General features: G+C 44.8%; 1 protein-coding gene across 1 annotated transcript in view; it reads left to right on the top strand.

The window, feature by feature from the left end:
• Positions 1-18985, top strand: part of LOC115478384 (probable cation-transporting ATPase 13A4) — an 87578-nt gene that overhangs the window by 54341 nt on the left and 14252 nt on the right. The window contains exons 20-27 of the mRNA XM_030215682.1: positions 897-1019; positions 2103-2182; positions 2359-2401; positions 5744-5853; positions 6218-6314; positions 8441-8513; positions 11636-11807; positions 18777-18961. Of these exons, the coding sequence (XP_030071542.1) occupies positions 897-1019; positions 2103-2182; positions 2359-2401; positions 5744-5853; positions 6218-6314; positions 8441-8513; positions 11636-11807; positions 18777-18961 (883 nt within the window). The remainder of the gene's footprint in view (positions 1-896; positions 1020-2102; positions 2183-2358; positions 2402-5743; positions 5854-6217; positions 6315-8440; positions 8514-11635; positions 11808-18776; positions 18962-18985) is intronic.

Consider the following 18985-nt stretch of genomic DNA (forward strand, 5'->3'; position numbering starts at 1 on the left):
GGAGCCCGGCTAACTCCCACGTCCGGTGGCAAATCTAGAATATCAATGCCAGGGCCGTATCCTGCGAGCGGCATTGAATTTCTATGGGATTTTTGGCCGCTAAAAACATAGTTGGTTAAGCCCATATTTATACGCCGACTGGCTAAGTTATGGCAGTCAAAGATAGGCCTGCTATTTACGAGGGTCGGTCAGCGGATGAATATTGGAGCTACCTGTCTATGTTGCGTGACTTAGTCGGTGACCGGGCTAGCCGTTAAGCGGTAATATTCAACCGAGATATCTGGCTATCTCACACTGAATATTAGTGCTTAGCTGGCTGTAGGCAATTTAACTGCCAGGAGTCGTTCCTGGCTGGTTAAAATATCGGCTTGTATGATACTGAAGCTCTACCTTAAAGAACAGTATCTACTGCAATTAGCAAGCTAACTGCCACTTTATGGCACCTTGGATGCAGAAGCAGAGCCAGGTTGACAGCGCGGGGGGAGCGAGAGTGGCGCGAAAGCGGACTTCCGCCGGCACTGGCGCACATTTTCAATGCAACACATTGAGAAAAAAATAGGCGCCAGAGCTGGCAGAACTCCGTTTGGGGGAACACTCTCTCCACTGGCACCCCCCCCCCCCCCCGGCTATGCCACTGCTTGGATGCGAATGAGGGACATTCACCTCTAGGCACCAGTTTGTAGAATTGTGAAATGACTACTCCAAGTTCTTTCAAACACTTCCTCTGCAGTTAAGGATTTACCTAACTCGGGATGTTGATCAATGCATAGCCAATCTAGTTAACCAACTCTTGATTTACGTAAGCACACAGAATAGTTCTGTGGGGATCAGGTTGACATTGGATGAGGCTTCTGTTTAATTATATATGAAAAAACCCCAATCTTTTCGTTTTGCAGGAAACATTTGTCGGCATTGAGAAAAACTCTGATCCTACAAATGAAATGGGCAACTATTATTTTGCCATGAGTGGCAAATCTTATGAGGCTATTGTGAAATATTTCTACAATTTACTCCCAAAGGTATGTCTGGAGAGCAAATGTATTATCTCAGATGGAAAGCGCTGGTTTGATGTGCATCGGCATCTCAGATTCATTCAACTACAGTATTGTAAATGACAGAATCCTTTAACTCTGATGCAAAGCTGTGATTCCTACTTTCCACTTTTTTTGATTCTTTTGGGGTTGATATGCAAAATCAACTTGAATAGTTCAATCAACCTTCACACTAAATACAATTACATCACTATAACCTGATAAGCTTAAGGAGGAAAAAGCCTCAGTAGACCCAGACCTGCTACAACACTATGGTCCATAAAGGTGCTGTTTCCCTATCATCGGCATTAAAAAAAACCTCCTTAGAAACTATTTATTTATATCCAAAAAAAAGAAAAGAAGAGAAAAGCTCCCATATAGTCTCGGAACTAGGAGTACTTAACTTATTTGTTCACAGCCAACGCAACATGTCCAACGATGGCCAGCGTTTCGAGGTCTGCATTGGGAATCAGTGGTGTATAACAATGGAACCAACAATTTCAAAAATTAAGGAGCTCAGCTACGTTGCTGTTCTCATATCAGGTCGTTATTCAAAAGCCAGGTAGCGACCTTGATACCTGAATAAATGCGGATGAGAAAGAGATTCAGCGGCACTGTCTGGATAGAATATCTTTATAGACCAATCGAAAAGCCAAGGTTCCATTTATATCAACAATATGGAAAAATCTTCATTTACCGATTATAATAAAAGGAGGGAAAACCGCAGATGTCAGTCCTGTGGAAATAAAAATTCTCCAGACTTTAAGAGCATCAGTGGTCATAAAAACCTCATATTAATCATTCATCCGCTCCTGCCCCATCCAGCTCTGGGTACAAACATGCCATCGCTGACCCCTTGTGGAAGTCCTGCAGTACTACCACTAGAGGTCGGCCTTTCATATAGAGCAAGACAACCCAAGGTCAATTTAATGCTTGCCAATGACAAGTTACCATATCATGACTCCTGGTTCTGCAAACAGATTAGGCAGCTGAAGCTTTTACAATGAGGATGATCTGTGAACATGATGTAACAGAAAAGGCGTAATTAGATTTATACTTTTCTTTTCACAGTTACTACTGAATGGAGCGATTTTTGCAAGAATGTCTCCTAATCAGAAGTCAAACCTGATTGAAGAGTTTCAGAAATTAAAGTGAGCTTTTTTTCCAGAATAAAATAACTGTTTATCCACTCCTACCCTAGCTGAGATAATATTTAACCATCTCTCTGACCTCAAGTGCAACTTTCTTCAAATCAATCTCCTTACTTTCTAATTCATCTATATTCATATTCATACATTCTAATGCTTTGGAACTTTTCTTCCTGTAGTTATTATGTCTCGATGTGTGGGGACGGTGCAAACGATTGTGGGGTAAGTAGAGGCAAACTATCTGATTCTGGCATCCGCTCTTCTGTTTAAAAGCAGCTTTAACCAATGTGCTAAATCATAGACTGACTCTTCTTTTTCCATTTATTTATTTATATATTGCATTTGTATCCCATATTTTCCCACCTCTTTGCAGGCTCAATGTGGCTTACAATACATCATGAATAGTGGAAATATATAAGAAAATGACTTTAAGCGATATTCAAAACCGTTTAAGGGAGTCTTCTACTAAGGCACACTGATGTTTAGTCATTGTTAAAAATAGGCGTGCACTGAACGGTAAAGACGCCCATAGGAATACATTGGCATCTTTAGCGTTTAGCGCACGCCTATTTTTAATATGTGCTAAAAACGCCAGCGTGTCTTAGTAAAAGACCCCCTAAGGCAGCCAGCTTTAGGTGCTGTTCATACAACTGACTTTCTTTGAAGTTGCTGGCGAGAAACGTCACTTTTGATCACACTGGGCCAATATTCAAAGGCACTTATCTGATTATTAAGCTCTTCTAACCAGATAAGTGCCAGAGTGAGGGATTTTCAGTAGCACTAACCAGTCAGTGGGCCTGATATTCAGACCTACTAGTTATCATTTCTATAGCGCTACTAGACGTACACAGCGCTGTACACTTGAACATGAAGAGACAGTCCCTGCTCGACAGAGCTTACAATCTAATTAGGACAGACAAACAGGACAAATAACAGATAAGGGAATATTAAAGTGAGGATGATAAAATAAGGGCTCTGAACAAGTGAATAAGGGTTAGGAGTTAAAAGCAGCATCAAAAAGGTGGGTTTAGCTTAGATTTGAAGATGGCCAGAGATGGAGCTTGACGTACCAGCTCAGGAAGTCTATTCCAGGCATATGGTGCAGCAAGATAAAAGGAAGGGAATCTGGAGTTAGCGGTGGAGGAGAAGGGTGAGAAGATCGTGAGAGGTAGCCAGGTTGCCTCCCGTAGTGGGCACTCAGCCCGGATATTCAATGCTGGGCCATTTCCAGTGACTGGCACTAAATGTCCGGGAGTATTTTGGCCACTTCAAATTTAACTGGCCAAGCCGATATTCAGCACTGACCAGTTAAATTTAAAACCGGCCAAAGATATACCCTGCTATTTTGGAGGTCAAATTTGGCTGCCAAACCTAGTCAGCAATGCACTGAATATCGCACGATGTAAACAGCTATCAACTAAGGACCTGATTCTATGTATGGTGCCTAAAATTAATGTGCATTAGGCAATTACGCCTAAGTGTATTCTAAGTACTGCAAGTAAATCTACGCACGATATTTAGAATACGCTTAGGTGTAGTTCATGCAACTAAATCTATGTGTGTCCATTTACACCAACAAAAAGCTGGCATAAATCACTGCATGTAGATTTACGTGCCCTGTGCATGCAATGTACGTTCGTAAATTCTAATTTTTGCCAATTAGGGCTCATTATTGCTTGTTAATAGCTGTTAACAATGCTTAACAACTTGTTAAAACAATTAATCTACACGCGTAGTTATAGACTACGCCTAGATTTATGCGCAGGAAGCTCTGTCGAGCAGGGACTGTCTCTTCATGTTCAAGTGTACAGCGCTGCGTACGTCTAGCAGCGCTTTAGAAATGATAAGTAGTAGTAGTAGTAGTGTAACTGTAGGCGTGTTATATAGAATACTGGGGTAAGCGCTAATTGGCTGGCTATCTCCCTCTGAATAGTGGCAGATAGCCGGTTAAGTACCATTCCTGGCTGGTTAAATGGTTTTAAATATTGGCCCGAGTGATTCTAAATATTTTTCAAACCATCTCGGCAGTATCTAGACAGTGCCAGGGTAGTACATGAGTAAAGTTTGGGCGGAGCCAGAGGTTATATGCCTAGCAGCCATATTCAGACCACTAACTAAATAAGAAACTGGATAAAGTGGAGACAGCAAAGAAAGCAGTCTGGATATTACTGCTAACCAGTTGTACTGTAATATCCAATGTTATTTTAACTGTGATGGTTGCCATTTTAAAAACATTAACTGCATTGGACTGAATACAGCCAAAAGTTATGGGCCCAATCAGGGGCGTAGCCAGACTTCGGCAGGAGGGGGGTCCAGAGCCCAAGGTGAGGGGACACATTTTAGCTCCCCCTCCCAGCGCCGCCGACCCCCTGGCCACTTTTGACCCTCCCCCCACCCCCACCCCCGCTGCCGCCAACCCTTTCCCACCACCGCCAGGTACCTTTGCTGGCGGGGGTCCCCATCCTATGCCAGCTAAAGTCCTTCTTCAGCGCCGTTCTCCGGCACGTTCGCTGATCTGGATTCTGTTTCTGTGAGTCCTGACGTCCTGCACGTTCGGATATCAGGAGTCAAGAAAAGACTCACCGAAACAGAATCCAGATCAGCAACGCGCCGCAGACCGGCGATGAAGAGGACTTCGGCTGGCGGGGGTTGGGGACCCCCGCCAGCAAAGGTACCTGACAGCGGTAGAGGGGGAGGGTTGGCGGCAGTGGGAGGGGTGGGGTCGAAAGTGGCAGGGGAGGGTCGGCGGCGGGAGGGTGAGAGTAGGGGGGCCAGGGCTAAATCTGTGGGGGCCCATGCCCCTGTGGCCCCACCTAGCTACGCCCCTGGGCCCAATATTCAGAAAATGCTGAGCTCTTTAAATTTATGCTCCTAAATTAGCATCTTAAATGTGGGTTCCTTTTACGAAGATGAGAGAAAAAGGGCCCTGCGCTAGCGGCAGGGGCCGTTTTTCCCACGCACCAGGGCCATTTTTACCACAGCTAGTAAAAGCCCACCCCCCCCAAAATGGCCACGCAGTGAGATAACTCTTACTGCATGGCCTTGCAGCGGGGAGCCCTTACCGCCACCCACTGAGGTGGCAATAAGGGCTCCCGCGCTAACCCAGCAGGAAGTGTGCAGCAATGCCCAATTATCGCCAGGTTATCGCCGTGCAAGCTGTTTCCGGGGGGTTCCTTTTTCCCCAGAAATGGTGCACGCACAGGGCGAGACTGTCGCTGGTGACCGCGTTGGGCTGGCAGTAGTCCCGGAAGAGTGAGCGGTAAGCCCCCATTGGGCTTACCGCCGCTCTGTAAAAGGGTCCACTTTGTGCCTTATCTTCAACCAAACTTAGGAGCATAACTTTTCAGCTGGAAATGCATCTTAACTTAGGAGCTTAAATTCTGTGCTTATAAATTTAGGCCTGCCGTTCGTTTGCCTAGGTTTATGAGCCTGATTTAATGAGGCCAGTACTGAAAAATCCGTTTTAAGCTCCTAACTTATTTTCTCTACCCTAAATCCGCCTCTGTTGCCACCAAGTTTTTACGCCGTTATGATATAGACTTGAAAGGACGGTGTGTATTTCAGGCACTCAAAGTGGCCCACGCTGGGATCTCTTTGTCGGAACAGGAGGCATCGGTGGCTTCGCCATTTACTTCCCAAACTCCCAACATAGAATGCGTCGCTCATTTAGTCAAGTAAGTTAAACGTGCAGGGCGCCAGACTCAGAAACAGAACGAAGGAAAAAGAGGACCTCGGCTGGCGGGGGTTGGGGTCCCCCGCCAGCAAAGGTAGGCGACAGCGGGTTGACGGCGGGAGGGGGGTGGGTCGAGAGGGTCGTCGGCAGGGGGGTCCAGGGCCAAATCTACGGGGGCCCGGGCCCCCGTGGCCCCACGTAGCTACGCCCCTGGTATTACCTGATGAATTAATTGATGTTTTCTTTGTATTTTTATGTTATTTTCGGTTTTAATATGTGTGTTTTTACTGGTAGCCGCTAAAGATGTAAGCAGGGTATAACCTTTTTAAAATAAATTAGTTAATGTTGCTTTATTTCCTTGACAGGGAAGGAAGAGCAGCTCTTGTAAGTTCATTCTGTGTGTTTAAGTACATCACTCTCTACTCCATGATTCAGTTTTGCTGTTTGCTGCTGCTTTACTGGGTAAGACTTTTAACTATTGCGAGGAAAATTAGAAACTGTACCCTTATCATATGATCTTCACCAGTGATGAGCTGGAATTGGCCTGAATCATCCAGGGTTTGGTTCAGACTTTTCTCGCGACATTAATTTCTAAAATAATAGCGAACTGACACATCAGAAAAGTTCACAAAAGCAATTCAGGCTGACCTTTCTGGTATACACACCAATCCAGGCCAAAAACGTTTTTGATAGAGGAATAAATCTCTCTCCCGTTCCATACCTGGAGCCCATAGGTGGCCCAGTCTTGAATATCCGGGGTTAATTCAGCTTAAAAACAGTACAAAATATCTATGAAGAAAAATAGGCCTGTGATTTTCCATATATTTTAATGGCTTGTTGTGGATGATTTCGCCAGATATCTTAATGCCTGACGTTCAGCAGCCCTAGGTAGGACCAGTGAATATGTGGTTTACAATTTAAAGACCCCTTTTAGTATGGCGCGTACAACACATGTCAAATTGGAACTACTGTCTGGCTACCGCGTGCCCTGGCTGGTAATTCCATTCCTGTCGTGCGTCCAAAAGACACGGTAGAAATTTTCTACCACGTGGCGCTTACGTGTCATTAATTGGCACTGTGGGCATGCTGACGATTACCACCCAGTTAACGCCTGAGACCTTACCGCTAAGTCAATGGGTGGCAGTAAGGTCTCATGCTGAAAATGAACGCGTGCTTTGTTTTAATTTTGCCGCACGGCCATTTTCAGTCACAAAGAAAAGGCCTTTTTTTGCAGGCGCACTGAAAAATGGACCTGCACGCATCAAAAATACGTGCCCACACCAGCGCAGGCCATTTATTGGCATGCCGTAGTAAAAGGGCCCCTAAGTTTGTGTCGCTATTGCAGGGGCATGGGCCCCCACAGATTAAGCTCTGGCCCCCTCTACATTTGACCCCCCCCCCCACCTCCCGCCATCGCCACCCACCCCGCCACCACATCAGGTATCTTGTTTGCTGGCGGGGATCCCCAATCCCCACCAGCCGAAGAGTTTTCTTCAGCGCCGGTCGACTCCGGTGCCTTCCTTGTGGGATCATCTGTATCTGACTCCTTTCCTGCACCGTGCATGTAGCCCCCTGCAGGACGTAAGGCGTCAGAAACAGATGATCCCACAAGGAAGGCGCCGGAGTTGACCGTCGCTGAAGAAGACTCTTCGGCTGGCGGGGATTGAGGACCTCTGCCAGCAAACAAGGTACCTGATGTGGCGGCGGGGCAGGGGGTGGGCAGGCGGTGGTGGGGGGGGGGGGGGTTGTGGTTGCGGCGGCGGTCCAAAGTGGCGGGGGGAGGTGGCTAAACAGTGCCCCCCACCTCGGGCTCTGGCCCCCCTCCCGCCGAGGTCTGGCTACGCCCCTGCGCTATTCTGCAGTCCTACTGGATGGGTAATGCCAAGTGAATAAATGGCAAATAACAACTGAATTGTTACCTGGAAACAGTGGCGTAGCAAGGGCGGGGCGGTGGGGACGGTCCGCCCTGGGTGCATGCTGCTGGAGGGTGCAGAGAGCAGCCATGCAGCTGTTGGCTCCGCTGGTTCCCTACTCCCTCTGCCCTGGAACAGGCTACTTCCTGTTCCGGGGCAGAGGGAGCCAATGGAGCTGACAGGCGTGCGGCTGCTCTCTGCACCCTCCAGCAGCCAAGAATGCACCGGGGGGGGGGGGGGGGCTTGATGTCGTGCTGCACCCTGGGGGGACGGACACCGCTGCACCCGGGGGGGGGGGGTGCGCAGCGGCGATCCTCTTTTCTTATATGGATACATTTTGGCTAAACAGTGAGTTATCTGGGCAAAATATATGTGTTGGCCTCCTTGGAATTTTGGGCCAAAACCACTGATGCAGTTAGCATGAGGTGCTGAGCACAGAAGCGCTTTCAGAATATCAGCCCCCATGTTCACAGTAGACCTTCATCGTTGACCACAAATCCAGAGGAATTTGACATTTGTTAGTTAGGTGAATAGGTCCGAATGATGTCAGTTGTGAAGCATTACTTATAGAAAATTGCCCTCGAATCCGGTAGCTAAAGGAATAGATCATTCCATGCCATAATAAATCTCCTTTATTTAAAATCTTATGTGAAATCTTTTTTTTTTTCTTTTTAGCAAACAAAAATCCTGGGAATGTACCAATATCTTATCCAAGATTTTGGTGTCACCTTTTCAATTTGTTTAACAAGTAAGCATCCGACCTGTGTGTGATGATTTATTGTAGATGACCCTGACTGAAAACGTTGTATCAGTGCTGGAGAAATAAAATAGCTCATGAGTCCTTGATGGCCCTGTGAGACAGCAGTAATTCATTTCAGGAGTAGACGCAAATAGAATCTACTTCTGTAACTTATATCATGACCAGGGACGGACTGACCATTCGGGCAACAGAGCAGTGCCTGAGGGTCCAGAGGCTCTAGGGGGGCACAGAGTCTCTGCCCAGATGCCCAGTGCGCTGCTGGTGATCTAGTGGCCTCAGCAGGGAGGAATATGTTCTTTCCTGCCCAGCCCGCTGGGCTGCCACTATACCCCCCCTACCTTGCGGAAGTCTCGCGAGACTGTCGAGACCCGCACGACTACCACGGGAAGTCTCAGCTGCCATTTTGAAAACACGGGGGGGGGGGGAATAGTGGCAGCCCAGCAGGCAGGAATGAACATGCCCCCCTCCCCCACAGAGGCCACCAGACTACCAGGACCCCTCAGAGAGGACCAGGGCAGTGGAGGCATCAGCTATGGCGGCAGGGGTGGCGAGGAGGTGTCGGGCGGGAGGCGCAGACCACCCTCAGTCTGCCCCTGGTCACGAGTTTGAGGGAAAATAGCATCACAAAAGGGAAAACCACACAGAGGACTAAATTCAATAAATGACGCCAAATATGGGCTTGAAAAAAAATGCGCGCTGAGCATTATTCTATAAACGACACTCTGAGCTGGGCACCGTTTTTTAGAATAGCGAATAGCGCTGGGATTTGTGCCCAACTTTTAGGCGTGAGGATTTATATCAACTGAACCCTGGTGTAAATCCCCATTACCTAAATTAGACAAGGATCCCCCGAATTCTATAATAGTGCACACATCTTTAGTGAATGCCCCGACCCACCTATGCCTTTCCCATGGCCATGACCCCTTTTCAATTACGCTCTAAAGAATTTGCATGTGCATCTTTATTGAATAGCATTTAGAAAGACGCACGCGCAAAATCAAATCGCTGACAATTAACGCCAATAATTGATTGTTACTGCCCATTTACTGATGCTAATAGTCTCGTGCGTGTGAATTGGGCAAATGCCCAAATTTGTACTTGCAATTTTAAGCACTGTTTATAGGATTTCCCCTGCACATCCAAGCAATCCATGACCACCTACCATTCAGGAAAGCACTACTACTACTACTACTACTACTATTTAACATTTCTAAAGCGCTACCAGGGTTGCGCAGAGCTGTACAATTAACAAAGAAGGACAGCCCTGCTCAAAGGAGCTTACAATCTAAAGGACAAAAAGTGCAGTCAATCAAGATTGAGGCAGTCTAGATTTCCTGGATAGAGGTACAATGGTTAGGTGCCGAAAGCGACATTGATGAGGTGGGCTTTGAGCAAGGATTTGAAGATGGGTAGGGAGGGGGCTTGGCGTATGGGCTCAGGGAGTTTATTCCAAGCATAGGGTGAGGCAAGGCAGAAAGGGCGGAGCCTGGAGTTGGCGGTGGCGGAGAAGGGTACTGATTGACTGCACTTTTTGTCCTTTAGATTGTAAGCTCTTTGAGCAGGGACTGTCTTTCTTCTATGTTTGTACAGCGCTGCGTATGCCTTGTAGCGCTATAGAAATGCTAAATAGTAGTAGTAGTAGTAGAGGAGGGATTTGTCCTGTGAGTGAGGTTATGGGTAGGAGCATAAGGGGAGATGAGGGTAGAGAGGTAGTGAGGGGCTGCAGATTGAGTGTACTAAAAACCCATTTATTCAAACAAGCTTACTCAAAAGACCCAGATTAATCTCATGAACCCATCTACCTTACATATACTGAAGAGAAAACGACATTGACCCAGACTCTATCTCCCACCTTACCCTCCTCTCTCTACCTACCTACCCATCCATTTACTACCCATCCATCCTTCTATTATGTTATACTTAATTTCCTACTTTACATAACAAAATTCTGTGTTACCTATTACTATGTAAGCTGCATTGAGCCTGCTTTTAGTGGGAAAATGCGGGATACAAATATAATAAATAAATAATAAATAAATAAATACCCCTAATCTTCACCCCCCTGATTTTAATTTCATTCCTCAAAAAGGATTCTGATTGGCTGTGGGGATATTTGACTGTACCCCAGAGCTTTTCTGCTATTAATGCATTCTTGAGCATATCAGAAGTTAACAGAATACAATCTAGTAGAAAAAAATTATTTATTTTTTTTTCTGTATTTATACCCCGCATTTTCCAACCTGTTGGTAGGTTCAGTGTGGCTTACATTTATTTATTTATTAAGATTTATTTACCACCTCTTTGAAGGAATTCACTCAAGGCGATGCACAGTAAGAATAGATCAAACATGAACAATAGATAGTTACAACAGTAAAAATATTCAAACAACAATACAAAGTATGGCATAGTATACTACTTACAATGTCAACACAATACGTAATAGAACATTTTAATCGATAGTGAAGGGTATAAGCAAAGATGGAATATAAAGATAGTTAAGAGAGTAGGAAGAGTTAGAAAGTAAGGTGACTGATTTAAAGAAAGTTGCACATGAGGTCAGAGAGATGGTTAAATATTATCTCAGCTAGGGTAGGAGTGACTAGGACAGGAATAGTGGATCCAGGTTTTTGTGGGCGATAGGGTTGACGAGTGTGTAGTTCAGTCTGTGTTTTATAGAGGGGGAAATGGTCAGTGATTTGCTAGGTTAGGTGTGATCATCGGGAAGGAATCTTCTGAGAAAAATGTGCTTTCAAGTGTTTGCGAAATGTTAGATAGCCATTTATTGATTTTAGCTAAAACCTATTTGAAATGCCCATGAACATCACACAGGCAAGAGCACATTCTCCAGCACTGCAAATTAACAGAAGCCGTCAGAAAGAGCTCAGCCTCTCAGCCCTCACCGTGGGCTCTATATCTCCACTCACTGCGCCTGCAAATTGCCTAGACATGCATGCACGATACGAGGAGTACTGACAGTGCATTACGGCAAATTACCCAAATGTATTCAGGAATGGACTAAATGAACACAACATAGCTGTGAGCGGTGACAACTGTGTACCAAAAAGTGAAAATAATCAGTTTTGTGTTCTTTTGTTTGTTTCTTTCTCCAGTGAGCTTGAATTGTGCCTATCCAAAGCTGGCACCCTACAGACCCCTGGCACAGCTGATCTCACCCCCTTTGATGCTTTCTGTAATATTTAATATCCTGTTAAATTTGTCTGTTCAGATATGTGGCTTTGTCCTGGTGCAACAGCAGCCCTGGTACTCCACTGAGAACTATAGGTAAACTCTATGTTTTATAAGGCAAGATCAATCATAAATTTGCAGGAGACTGTGCAAACAAAGCAGTGCAGATGGCTACAAGGCTGCAGCCTTAGCTTTACCTTCAGCTTCACCTAGAAACTCTATGACCCTACCTGCAACTCCCACTGGAAACTCCATTACTCACAAGGATGATATTTCTGCTGGAAAACCTTGCAACCCTGCATGCACTTTCCACAGGAAACTCAATTATGCCACATGATGCAACTCCCACTGGAAACATTATTAACCAGCATGGTGCTGTTTCCTAAGGAGACCTTCATTACTCTACATACAAATCCACAATACACCATTACCCTAAGCAGCTTCCCATAGGAAAATCAGTAAACTACATACAGAACATAAGAATTTCCAGGGGAGAGCAGTCTTTCCCTATGATAAGAGTCTAGGAACTATATCCACGGAGCCCTCAGTATCTGTTGTTACCAAAGCCAGACTCATAAGATAAGTGTGAAGTTTTTCAATCCTTTTTATGCCTTTATCTGGTTTGTTATTGAAGCTGGCTCAGGCGATTCATTGGAGTGCATTTGTTTGATGAGAATTTAAGGGCACAATTGCACTAAGCACAAATAGCACATACAAAATCACAAGGAGTGTGAGTGACCCAATGAATGAAGTAAATGCTTCACCCAGTAGTGGTCTTGAAAGACTACCACATGGGTGTTTATCTCTCTGAGGGTGCTCCTCTCACTATATCAATAGTGATTTTTGTATTATTTTTTTTATTTAGATTTTGCTCCCACCTTTTTCAGTAGTAGCTCAAGGTGAGTTACATTCAGGTACTCTGGATATTTGTCTGTCCCAGGAGGGCTCACAATCTAAGTTTGTACCTGAGGCAATGGAGGGTTAAGTGACTTGCCCAAGATCACAAGGAGCAGCAGTGGGATTTGAAATAGCCACCTCTGGATTGCAAGACTGGTGCTCTAACCACTAGGTCACTCCTCCACTCCTCTTTTGCACATACAAAATCACAAGGAGAGTGAGCAACCCAATGAATGAAGTGTTATGCTTCACCCAATAGTGGTCTTGAAAGACAACCACATGAGTGTTTATCTCTCTGAGGATGCTCCTCTCACTATATCAATAGTGATTTTTGTATTAGTACACTTTCCTGGTTTTTTGTTTATTGAACATAAGAATAGCCATACTGGGTCAGAACAATGGTCCATCGAGCCCAGTATCCTGCTTCCAACAGTGGCCAATCCGGGTCACAAGTACCTGGCAGAAACCCAATTAGTACCATCATTCCATACAGAATCCCAAAGAGTAGCAAGATTCCAGAATCCTAAAGAGTAACATAATTCCATACAGAATCCCACAGAGTATCAAGATTCCGGGATCCCAAAGATTCCATGCTACCAATCCCGGAGCAAGCAATGGCTTCCCCCATGTCCATCTCAATAACAGACTATGGACTTTACCTCCAGGAACTTGACCAAACCTTTTTTATACCCAGATTACGTTAAATGTTGTTACCACATCCTCCAGCAGCGAGTTCCAGAGCTTAACTATTCTTTGAGTGAAAAAAATATTTCCTCTTATTTGTTTTTAAGGTATTGACATGTAATTTAATTGAGTGTCCTCTGGTCTTTGTACTTTTTGAAAGAGTGAAAAATCTATTTACTTCTACACCGCTCGGGATTTCGTAGACCTCAACCGTATCTTTTCCAAGCTGAAGAGCCCTAACCTCTTTATTATTTTTGGTCACTCTTCTTGGAACCAGCTCCCAAATGGAATACTGTTTCCTACATACAGCTTCTACCGGAAACCCTAACGCACTAACTAAAGCTCCCCACAGGAACATATTCTGGCATAGCGGTGAACTTCATTCTTGTCACAGTATGCACAAAATGAACCCATTTAAGGGAGAATGCTATAACCTTGACACTAATATATGGACATGCAGTACATGTGCAAATGTTTACCATGCTATTTACATATGTATATGTGCACCTATGTGTATAAATACCAACATGCCACTGAAGCTCATAAATAGGATATATTTGCAAGGATATATACACAGAGGCACAGTATGGATGGGACATAGGCAGGGCTCCTACTTACACACTTAAATTACAGAATAGCACATGTTCATGCCACACCTGGACATTAGCACTTATCCCAGCTCTATGGATGTTGTAAGGGATCGTGCCTAAATGTTAGGCATATTCATACCCTGTTATGCTAGTATTCTATAGGGGAATATAGGTACCTACCTTCCTATGTGGAATAAGTGCCTCTAGGGTGCCAAATTGTAGATACCCTTTGTGATACTACTATTACTACTTAGCATTTCTATAGCGCTGCCAGGGTTACGCAGCGCTGAACAAGTTTAAACATGGGGAAAGACAGTCCCTGCTCAAGAGAGCTTATAATCTAAAGGTTACAAACTATGTAGTCAGTGTAGGTATTATGAATGGGGAAGGTGGTTAGGCGCCAAAAGCAAGGGAGAAGAGATGGGCTTTGAGTAAGGACTTGAAAATGGGCAGGGAGGGCGCATGGCGTATGGGCTCGGGAAGTCTGTTCCAGGCATAAGGTGATGCGAGGCAGAAGGCGAGGGTTGAGCGTAGGCCTCCAGTTAACACAGTTGGACAAAGTTGTGTTTATTCACTAAACTTAAGCCCTGTTCCTTCAGAAGGTCAGGAATAAAAGGCAAAGTCTCTTTAATTCAGAGGGAAAAGTCTTGACATGGGCTTATGGCCGACAGGACCCCAAACACAGTCCATGGGCTGTGAGTGCCACGCCCCAAACACAGTCTGTAAAGTTTCTTTCTCACTTTCTCTAGGCCAGCCAGGCCTCAGAACCAAGTTCACAACTATCCAACGTTGGCTTACCTCAGCCAGGTCATAGTGACTTGACGTACGTAGTGAAGGCATACGCTGGGGTTCATTTCTTCCACCCCTGGGCCTCCTTAACCCCACGCTGGCTCTGCCTTTTATACTTCCTGGTTCCTGTGCTTTCAGCTCTATCCCTCCCGCCTCACTTCCTCTCCGGGCTGGACTAGGGGTTTTAAGGTGGTTTGAACTACCTGAGGGACTATTCTTAAGGGTGAAGGGCAGTGTTCTGTCTACCCCCTCACATCCTATTATAGAATTGCCCTCCAAGAGACATACTCCTCAAAACTTCCATTATACAGAATGATAGTTTTTATGGGAAACCCTATCCGCAGCTTCCCAGCATGGTAATTCCTATGGAAATTCTATCACTTTACATGTAGCTTCTAAAGGAAAGATTATTACGCTACATAGAGCTTCCAGCTCCACTAGACTGTTTGCAGCTTCCCACAGGAAACTGAATTACTTTACATGCACTAGAGATGTTTTTTTATTTAAAATGACATAGAAACTACAATAAAATTTGTTACAATTTTTTGTGCCATCTTCAAAATGAAAGAAAAACACATGAAATTTTTATTCTCTTTCATGTTTCTTTTTTAGTGTATGTAAAAAGGCTTTAATGCACATTAAAGGATCCTTTTACTAAGGCGGGCTAATGGATTTAGCACGTGCTAATCATAGTGCGAGCTAATTGCCACGCAGTCCATAGGAATATTTAAAACAAATAAGAGGAAATAGTTTTTCACTCAACAAATAGTTAAGCTCTGGAACTCTTTGCCGGAGGAGGTGGTAAGAGTGGTTATTGTATCTGGGTTTAAAAAGGTTTGGACAAGTTCCTGGAGGAAAAGTCCATAGTATGCTATTGAGACAGACATGGGAAACAACTTCTTGCCCTGGAATTTGTAGCATGGAATGTTGCTTTTCTTTAGGATTCCAGAATCTTGCTATTCTTTGGGGTTCTACATGGAATGTTGCCACGATTTGGGTTTCTGCCAGGCACTTGTGACTTGGATTGGCCACTATTTGGAAAACAGGATACTGGGCTAGATGGACCATTGGTGAACTTCTTATGTTGAGTATAAAGGACTGTATGGCAAATAAAATGAAACAAAATTTAAAAAATAAATGAAAACACTGCACCCTTCCCAGTCCCCCTTTCTCTGCACACCTATTTGCAGGCAGAATATTAGGTTTGATAAATCAATAGATATATCCATGGATATGGGCAGCCTTTTAGCTATCTGCATGCATGTTATCGGTATAAATGTGTTTCTCTGCAAAAATTCCTTATGACTGTAAGGCTTTTCTTATTTCACACTAACTGCATCAACCAATCAGAGACCAGATTGCTGGACAGAATTTATGGAAATCTGGATATTGCAGCTGTTTCTGAGAATTTACAGAAAATTACTACTACTACTACTCATTTCTATAGCACTGCTGGATGTATGTAGGGCTGTACACATATGCAGGTACTTTCTCTGTCCCTAGAGGGCTCACAATCTAAGTTTTGGTACCTGGGGCAACGGAGGGTTAAGTGACTTGTCCAGGGTCACAAGGAGTTGCAGTGGGAATTGAACCCAGGTTACCAGGATCAAAGTCCACTGCACTAACCATTAGGCCACTCCTCCCCATAAAACCATTAGGCCACTCCTCCCCAGAAAACAGCTGACTGCAGAAAGTTACCCATCCTATCAAAGTGAAATTTAGTCTGGCTGATATTCTGCACTATTTAACCGGCCAGGCTGGTTAAATAGCCAGTGCCGTAGCGAGGGCCCCCCATCGGCATGCGCACCCCCCCCCCCCAAGCGCATTCTTACCACTGTCATAGGAAAGGGTCCGGGTAGGAGGGCCGCTCCGCCCCAAGTGCACATCGCTGGGAGCTGCGTCGGCTCTGCTGCTTCCCTGTTCTCTCTGCCCCGGAACAGGAAGTAACCTGTTCTGGGGCAGAGAGAGCAGGGAACCAGCAGAGCCGACCCCCCCCCCCCCCCCCCCCAGCGGTGTGCACCCAGAGCGGACCGTCCTCCCGCCCCCCCCCCTTGGTACACCACTGAAAATAGCACTTAACTGGCTATCCATGAATATTCAGCAGGAGATACTTGGTTATCTCCTGCTGAATATTCACGGTCAGCACATGCCACTAGATTCTATATAGCGCACCTAGAAGTCCGCGCCAAATTCTACAACTGCACATGTTACTTAATTGAATTAAGAAGCCAATCAGCATTGTTAACAGCACTTAACAATCAATAATGGGCACTTTTTGACAACCATTAGAATTTATGCACACAAATCATTAAGCGTATTCTGTAATGCACTGCGCCTAAATTTTAATGCATGCAGGCAAAAAGGGGCATGGTTATAGGTGGGGAAATAGGCATTTCGTGGGCATTCCAAAATTTACACGTGCAATTATAGAATATGGCTCAGTGCACCTAAATCTACGCGCCAGGATTTACACCGTGTTTTCACTGGTGCAAATGGACATGTGTAGTTTTAGACGCTAAGATACCAACTACACATATTCTATATACTGTGGCTTATAGAATAGGCTTAGGTGGAACTGTTTTCCACAGGGATGTTTTAGGCGCCATTTATAGAATTCCCCCTCCCCCCCCCCCCCCCCCCCCCCCCCCCCCATAGCGGCTAACTGGTTATATCATAGAATATAACCGGCTCTTCGCAAATATTCGGCGCTTCACTGGTCAAGTTAAACGGACAAATTTGGCCGTGTAAATAGCAGGTTCTATCTGTAGCCGCTATAAACCTAATTGGCCAGGGCTGAATATTAACTTAGCCGGTTAAGTTTATACAGGCCCAAAAAAAATGAGTATTCAATGCCGGTCACCGGAAACATCACGGCCGACCATGGGAGTTAGCCAGCAGTCTGAATATTGGCCCCCATCTGTCCAAGAGTTACCATGACTAAAAACGTTTTACACCAATTGAAAGGTGGTCATCAGAATGGCAACTGTATAAGTTAGGGGTACATAAGTACATAAGCATAAGCATCGCCATGCTGGGACAGACCAAGGGTCCTTCGAGCCCAGCACCCTGTCTCCGACAGCGGCCAAAAGAACAAACAATTTTTCCCACATCCATTCAATAACATTCTATGGCCTTTTCCTCCAGGAAGCTGTCCAACCCTTTTTTGTAATTCTGCTAAGTCAACCGCCTTAACCACTTTTTCCGGCAAGGAATTCCAGAGTCTAACTAAGCGTTGAGTGAAGAAAACTTTCCTCCGATTCGTTCTAAATTTACTACACTGCAGCTTCATCGCATGCCCCCTTGTCCTAGTATTTTTGGAAAGCGTAAACAGACGCTCCACATCGACCCTACTAAAGGTCATTAAGCCCTAATGTTCACTTAGTGTATGTGAAAACACATACTGCATGACACAATACAGCATTTTCAATATTTATTTATTTGTTTAATAAACTTACAACCCACCTATCCAGCCATCTAGGCGGGATACAACATAACACTCATAGAAAGCATATAAAACGTTACAAAAAAAAACATACAAACGTCCAATGCCCCAGAAAAGCCTAAAGACCCACCCCCTCAAGCAAACGCTTTACAAAACAATCAGGTTTATTCATATAGGTAACCTTTTAGCAACCTCTAAGTACTTGTTTATTATTTATGATTTATTTTTTGCCGGGAGCATGGCACGGACAGGGAATGGGTGGGGAAGTATTAACCAGACAGTGCATCACCTCATTTTTTTCTTCAGGTATTTTGCATTATTGCAAACATTAGCGCATGACCTCAAAAAGAAATAATTGAACATACCCTATATTCCAGGAATGCTAAAAATGGGCTTAGCGAGTGGGAGAGTCTCGTCTTAGCATGCACTAACCAACTTCCTAGTGCTTTTCAGTTGACAATACCCCTTAGACTGAATCTCCTCATATCACTGGACTCCTAGGGGTAAATTTCAGAGATTCTCTGCAGGTAAACGGGAAAGCTCAAGTTACCTTCTTAATGTTTTACGGAGCTGAATTAATGGATCAATGAGTATGAAAACGGTACTTGAAATGACAGCATGTATAATAATCAGGAATGTTGTTGCGATGTGGTTCTTTTGTAGCGCATGCAGCTCGGGCAATGGAAGCCTGGCCAACTCCACAAACAGTGCAAATGAAGCAACAGCAGGTGACGGATATGACAGCTTCGAAACCACCACTCTCTTTTTGCTGACAACGATCAACTGCATCATCGTGGCATTTGTATTCTCCAAAGGAAAACCTTTCAGGCAACCCATATATACCAACTGTATGTGTAATCTGTTACTATCAT

The sequence above is a fragment of the Microcaecilia unicolor genome, chromosome 10 (genome assembly GCF_901765095.1).
Source record: "Microcaecilia unicolor chromosome 10, aMicUni1.1, whole genome shotgun sequence".
Classification (NCBI taxonomy): domain Eukaryota; kingdom Metazoa; phylum Chordata; class Amphibia; order Gymnophiona; family Siphonopidae; genus Microcaecilia; species Microcaecilia unicolor.